This window comes from Portunus trituberculatus, chromosome 21 (assembly GCF_017591435.1).
Source record: "Portunus trituberculatus isolate SZX2019 chromosome 21, ASM1759143v1, whole genome shotgun sequence".
NCBI classification, from domain to species: domain Eukaryota; kingdom Metazoa; phylum Arthropoda; class Malacostraca; order Decapoda; family Portunidae; genus Portunus; species Portunus trituberculatus.
Genome location: NC_059275.1, coordinates 1,719,839 through 1,727,338, shown reverse-complemented (window position 1 = coordinate 1,727,338; position 7,500 = coordinate 1,719,839). Strand labels below are relative to the sequence as shown.

Genomic DNA, 7,500 nt, shown 5'->3' with positions numbered 1-7,500 from the left:
ACATTTCTTTGGTATCATCTTTACTTCTCCACGACCTCTATCTCACTGGTACACGACCTAAACGTCACCTATAACTTCACCTGTAACGACCTTTTACCTTCACCTGTATATAACCCGTGTCTTCACCTGCATATGACCTTTATCTCAGCTATACACCACTTAAGCATTACCTATGAATACCTATAACTTTACCTATAATGACCTTTATCTTCACTTGTACAAGACCTTTATCTTCATCTGTATAAGACCCTTACCTTACCTGTATTTATGACATTTATCTCACTTTCACGACCTACCTGTAAAGCACCTATAACTTCACCTTAATATGATCCTTATCTTTACCAGTATATGACCTTTATCTCACATGTAATAACGTACCCTCACCTGCATGCAACCTTCCCTTTAGTACGACACATGGCTCACCTTTCTTGGCGGTGTGGAAGGAGTCGTCTCGCGGCACGTACTGGATATCAAAGACCAGGGTCGTATTTGGCAAGATGAACTTGTCGTTGTTGATCCTGTAGACGGCGTACTTGAAGGAAAGCTCCGTGGCTGAATCCCTCTGGTCCTCCGTCAGTATGGCTCCTGTAGGTGAGAGAAGGGCGCTGTTAGTAAGAGTAAACCAGGACTCTCAATCATTCATCTCTCTTTCTGGTGAACTCTGGATCTCCCTGCTTGCTTCTGTATTTCCATCTTCCTATGATCTGAACTCATTTACCTCATCTTTGTCACTTGAATCCATGCAGGGAAGTGAGGCAGAAATGACAGCTATAGTTAATGTTCGTCACCTTGCCTGAAAGTAGCGCCACTGAGAGGGAGGAGTAACGCTTTTTTGTAAATTTCGAGACATTTAACCAATTCTTTTGGATAATCCTCTTTTGTTGTTGCCCTTTGCGAGTTTTCCTTACATAAAAACATAAAAACAGAAAACAAAAGGTGCTACGAAGTTACAAAAATCCATCGGTTCCTTTATTCCAGCGTCACTGTGGTGCCTGATGCAGTAGAGAGGGAGAGAGGAAAGCCTTAGTGACGCGGGAATAAAGAGAAAGATGGATTTTTGTAACTTCCCGTAACTTCTTTTCTTTTCTGTATTTGTTTTCATGTAAGAAGGAAAACTGTCCAAGGGAAACAAAACAGAGAGGAAGAGAGGAAAGCCATGTGTTAGAATAATACAAACACAGGAACGTAAGGGCAGAAAAAAAAGGGAACTACAAGAATACATTAGTTATAAACATGGCAGTCTAGTGTCTCCAACCTTACAGTCTACAGTCATTACACGTAAAGTCTTACTTATTCTTGTGGTCCCCCGACAGAATCTTTCCAGTTGCAGGTTGGACAGAAGGGAACCAGATCACAAAATAAAAAAAAACATGTAGGAATAGAAACGTAACAGAGAGAAAATGGAAAAAATGCATGAGAATAATGTACCTAACTTCCACGGAAAATTTAAAAGACAATGTTAGAAAAAAAACACGAAAAACGGAAAAAAAATCAAGAAAAAAAAACATTACTTCTACAAATAAATAAAAAACAAACAAGAAAACCAGGAAGAAAAGAAAGAAAAGCGTGTTAGCATTAGAATAAAATAAAAAGAAAACTAGGAAAAATTTAAGAACTTATCAAACCTACGCGTGAAGAAGATGAAGGGCTGTATTTAAGAGGCAAGGAAATGCAGGATGGTAGATGAATGAGAAAGAGACATAGATATTGGCAGGGATGAATGACATGTGTTAGAGGGGACGAGAGGAGATCAGAGGAGGAGGAGGAGGAGGAGGAGGAGGATTAGGGGGAGAATATGGAGAGGATGATGTTGATTTATGGGAATATAATCAAATGGAGGAGGAGGAGGAGGAGGAGGAGGAGGAGGAGGAGGAGGAGAAGGAGGAGGAGGAGAAGAGGAGGAGGAGGAGGAGGAGGAGGAGGGAGGAGGAGGAGGAGGAAAGGAGAGGAGGAGAAGAGGAGCAGGTTGAGGAGGAGGAGGATGAAGAGGAGTAGGCGAAGTAGAAGAAGAAGAAAAAAAAAATGAGGAGGAAAATACAAAACAAAAACAAGAAAGACAAGAACAAAACCGAGGAATTAATAACATGAAAGAAAAAAAAAAGCGAAAACGAAAAGAAAAAAAAATAGAAGGAAGAGGAAGAAATAAACGGCAGGAAGCAGACACACACACACACACACACACACACACACACACACACACACTCAAACAAAGAGACACACGCACACACACACGCACACACGCACTCTCGCACACAATACAAAAGTGAAAATAAAATAAAATATGAATTAACGAAGTCAGACAGCTACAGGGAAAGGGTCGTGGATACAAATACGTTTGGCGCGACAATAAAAAATAAATACCGAGCAGGAATGGGCAGGACAAAAAATATATATAGGGAAAGACTAGAAGAGTGAATTAATGCAGGAATAAACGGACGGGAGCAGAGAGAGAGAGAGAGAGAGAGAGAGAGAGAGAGAGAGAGAGAGAGAGAGAGAGAGAGAGAGAGAGAGAGAGAGAGAGAGAGAGAGAGACGTTGAAAAGAAATGAAATCTATGATTATATGAAGGTAGTAAAGTATTGCACTGTGAGAATATTGGAGAGAGAGAGAGAGAGAGAGAGAGAGAGAGAGAGAGAGAGAGAGAGAGAGAGAGAGAGAGAGAGAGAGAGAGAGAGAGAGAGAGAGAGAGAGAGAGAGAGAATTTTCCATATTACTCAGCTGTTTCATTTAATGCTGCATGTTTTGTTTCCTATACATTCCTTGCTTCCTAATTAAATAGTTGAGATCAATGCAGTCATCGTGTATGAATGAATATTACTGTTTTTTTTTTATATATTTGACCACAATACTGACGCGCTTTGTTCAAATGTACGAGACACAAGAATAAAAACACGTTATTGATTTCAGGACGTACTGGTTTCGCTGTTCTTGTTGAGTTACATGGACAACTGAGCAGCGAAGGTGGTGGGCAGATCTCAGGTTGACCTAGGAATTCTTTGCTTCGCTTACGTTTCGACCACAAGTCTTCCTCAAGAGATCTTCAGGGAGTAAGTTGCGTCCCCCGGGATGAAGGAAAGCGAGGCAACGGGTGGCGGGTTAGCAGGGAGGCATGGGAGGTATCGTAGTTGGATGAAAGGAGGGAGGGAGGGAAGGAGGGAATGAGGAAAAGATGAAGGGAGGGTTTGATGGGGGAAAGGAGGAAATTGACAATGAGGAAATGACGTAATGATGGAGGGAGAGGAAGGGAAGAGGGAAGGAAGGAATAATGAAGGAAAGAAAGGAGAGAGAAACTTGAGTTGAAAGTGAAGTATTCCTGGGTCAACCTGAGATTTGCCTACCTCCTTCACTACTCATGCTTCCTTCCTCACCAAGAGCTAATGATTGGATGCGCTAACCTCACTCAGCGCAATCTACCGCGGGAATAAAAATCACCCCTATTTGATAATGCAGGGAGCAGTGTTGGAGTTACGCTCGCTCGAAATACTATACCAGAATGAAGCAACTTACCTTTAAGACGCTGCGGGAACTCGTCTCAAGCTACATCGCGTCGGTAAATGTAATATTGTGAGATAACGCCAGGAGGAAATTTGAAGTGGCGCATGTTACTCAAGACGCTACATTCGACAAGGGAGTTCAAGAATATCGCCTTCAGATGCTGCCTCGAATTCATCTAAAGTCGTGAATGTCTCTGAGAACACGACACCACGAAGGTCAAACTCGCTCACTGCAGTATGATGGCCGTGAAAATTCTGATACATGTAATGGGCAGTGGAGAGACAGGCCATTCACTCTCTCACTCTCTCACTCACTCTCTCACTCTCTCAATGTCATTCACTCCCTCTCTTCAGCTCACTTCAACGATCAGTCCAGCTCTTCTCTCTCTCTCTCTCTCTCTCTCTCTCTCTCTCTCTCTTTTTTTTTTTTTTTTTTATTTAAACAAAACTTAATACAAAGGAACATGTACCCAAAGGCGCACTGTCGTGTGCTACCTATTCTAAGGGTACTACAATCTATTTCTCTACAATATTTACAAGACTTAAAAATAGATAATATACAAGATGGTCAGCATGTAAATGGAGCACTATTCGTTTCACTTCACTAGCACTATTCACGCACTGCACTACACTGAGTGTCACGTCACAAAGAGTGTCAGAGGAGTTGGCAGTGTCTGTCTCCACTTATGTGCCATCAGTTTGACACTGTGTGTGTTCATCTCCTGGACGTGAGGCACCGCGGCCGTGAACAAGTTCCACATCCTGGAGACGCGTCCTGCGAAGGTGCGTTGATGCTGACACCCGTGGGATCGCGGCACCTCTACGGCGTCACCACCATTGAGCACCGTTCTCGTGCTCCGTGCGGTGACTCTTAGAGGATGACGCAGCCCTGCCAGATGTGGCACTCTTTGCACCTGTGCCTTATGGAACACTACGATCGCCGCCACGTCTCTGCGGTGTTCCAGTGAATCAAGGGGACGCTCAGGCTCTGGGTGAGGTGGTAGTGCAGCATCTACTAGCCGTATGGCGCGGCGTTGGATGCTGTCCAGTCTCCTTCTGTGTGTGGCGGCACAGGACATCCAGGAGAGAGCTGCGTATTCAAGGTGGGGCCGCACCTGTGCCTTGTACAGCAGCAGTCTCCCTTCCTGTCGAGGAAACTGGCGATCCTTCTGAGAGCGGAGATCCTGTGAGAGGCTTTCTTGGCAATGGTTTTGACATGCCTGTCAAACCTCAGCCCTCGATCCACCTCCACTCCAAGTATCTTGACGTCATCTTGGAGTGGGAGAGCAGCAGCGCAAAAAGACAACTTTCCTGCCATTGCTGCCATGGCGGCTGGGGACCGAGAGACAACCATTGCTTGTGTCTTCTCCGGCGCGAATGTCACTTGCCAGCGAGCACCCCACTCCTTTATCACTCGTAGCTGCTGATTGATGGCCTCAGCAGCCCGCCCACTGTCCTGGCGTGGATAGGTATAGGAGAGGGTGCAGTCATCAGCATAGGCCATGACTCCTGGCAGTAGCTGGAGAAGATCATCCACGTAGATATTCCACAGGAGTGGGCCAAGAATTGAACCCTGTGGCACTGATGCCTCCACAGGCAGGGACTCAGATGTTTGCCCGTTGACAACCACCTTGAGGCTTCTGTCCTGCAGGTAATTTCCCAAGAGTCGTAGCAAGCCACCCTGGATGCCTTTAGCACGAAGCTTTTCTAGTAATCCGTTGTGCCATACTTTATCAAAAGCTCCTGCTATGTCCAAAGCAACCACTATAGTGTCCTTGCCGTCGTCGAGGGCGTCCTGCCAATGCCTGGTGAGAAGCATCATTAGGTCGGAGGTTGACCTTCCAGGTCTGAACCCAAACTGTTGGTCTGAGAGGAGGGCATTGTCCTTGAGATGGCTACACACCACCTCTGCCACGACCCTCTCAAACACTTTACCCACCACTGACAACAGGGATATGGGTCTGTAGTTTTTGGGTCCGTCCTGGAGCTTTTTGTGTGCAGGAACTACTCGAGCCTCCTTCCACACTGAAGGCCAGACGTTTTCCCGTACACAAGTTGTGAAGACTTGGGTGAGAGGGGCAGCCAGTTCCTGGGAGCATCGCTTCAGCAGGTGCGGGCTGATGTCATCAGGGCCGGTGGCTTTCTGTGTGTCCAGCCCCGCAATAATCGCTTCACCTGCTGATGCGTCACCTCCACCATGGTGACAGTCTTCTCACATTGCTGGACCAGCTGAGGCGGTGGCTGCTGTGGATTCCCGACCTTCATTTTTCCAGCAAACAAGGAAGCCAGCAACTGTGCCCTCTCCTTACTGCTGGTGGCGACAGTACCGTCCTGCTTGCTGAGGGAGGGATGGATTCTTGGTGGCCAGTTCCTTGTTTGTCCTTAACAAGAGACCACCAAGTTTTGTTTCCTACGCCAGTGCCACACAGTTTCCGGCGCAGGCTTTCCTCCCACTTTTTTAAGGCCCACTTGCTGGTTACCACCATCCTCCTGCATGCAGCCCTGTGCAGGTCCTTGTTGCGCCGAGTCGGGTTCCTCTTGTAGCGGAGCCAGGCAGCATACTTTGCCTCGGCAGCAACACGGCAACGGTAGCCAAACCATGGCTGATCCGTCGATCTGGTGGTGTATTCCCTGTGTGGGACGTGGCGTCTCTGGAGGGCGAGAAGGTGAGAGGTGAGTGCAAGTGCTTCACTCTCTGCTCCTCCCTGTAGCAGAGTGGCCCATGGGGTGTGGGTCAGGTCGCGGCGCAGGGAAGCCCAGTCTGCTTTGTTCCACAGCCAGATGGTGCGGGTGGTGGCCTCGTCCTGAGCCACGCCCACTTCCAGCTGTGTCAGTACAGCGTGATGGTCAGAGCTGCTCTCTCTCTCTCTCTCTCTCTCTCTCTCTCTCTCTCTCTCTCTCTCTCTCTCTCTCTCTCTCTCTCTCTCTCTCTCTCTCTCTCTCTCTCTCTCTCTAACCTTTTGCTCCTCTCTTCCTGTGTTGGTCAAAAGCTTTAAAGACAAAATAAATCTAAAAATGACTAAAGTCTTATTTTTTATGTTTTCTCTCTTATGGTAATGGTAGTGTTGGTGGTGGAGGTTGTGATGGTGGTGGTACTGCAATGGTAGCTTTAATGATGGTAGTAACAGAGGTAGAATTAGTAGTGGTGAGGGTTCTGATAGTTGTAATGGTGATGGTGGTGCAGGAAATGATGGTGATGGTGACAGAGATAGCAGTAGCATTAGTAGTGGTGAGGGTAGTAATAGTTTTAATGGTGATGGTTGTGGTGGAGGAGGGGATGGTGATGTGCTAGTAGTAATAGAGATCTTGATGCTATTAGTAGAAAGTAGAAGAAAAAAAACCAGGAAAAGAAGAAAAAAAGTCGAAAAAATATAAACACGAAATCTAAAAAAAAGGAAAAGTGGAAAAACCAGGAAGTTAAAAAATGAAGACCACCACCACCACCACCACCACCACCACCACCACCACCACCACCACCACCACCACCACCGAAGTGCCAATACAGTATACCAAGATCCGTGTCAAGGAAAACGGACACACACGATCCGACACACACACACACACACACACACACACACACACACACACAGAGACACACACAGAGAGAGAGAGAGAGAGAGAGAGAGAGAGAGAGAGAGAGAGAGAGAGAGAGTGAGTTTGTGGCTTTGTGGTTCACTGGTTCGAATCCTCCTCCTCCTCCTCCTCCTCCTCCTGTATCTTTCCTCCATATATTTCTTCTTGGGCATCACTCTTGCTTCCTCTTCGTTTTCCATCCTCCCTTCATCCTCCTCTTCCCTCTCTTCCTTCTATCCTCTTTACTGCAATTAAATCTTCCCCTTCTTCTTCTTCTTCTTCCTCTTTACCTTCTTCCTTCCTCCTCCTCCTCCTTTTATCGCCTATTTTCTCCCCTTTCTTGTTTACTTGCTTTCAATTTGAGTTTTCATTATCTTCTTTTATTCTTTCCTCTCTCCCTTCTCTCCTTCCTTGTGTGTTCTCATTCTCTTCCT

At 46.3% G+C, this 7,500-nt stretch overlaps 1 protein-coding gene across 1 annotated transcript in view; it reads right to left on the bottom strand.

Moving 5' to 3' along the window:
* The window catches only part of LOC123507259 (glutamate receptor ionotropic, kainate 2-like), a 273,210-nt gene that overhangs the window by 85,308 nt on the left and 180,402 nt on the right, over positions 1-7,500 (bottom strand). The window contains exon 2 of the mRNA XM_045260021.1: positions 424-585. Within this exon, the coding sequence (XP_045115956.1) occupies positions 424-585 (162 nt within the window). The remainder of the gene's footprint in view (positions 1-423; positions 586-7,500) is intronic.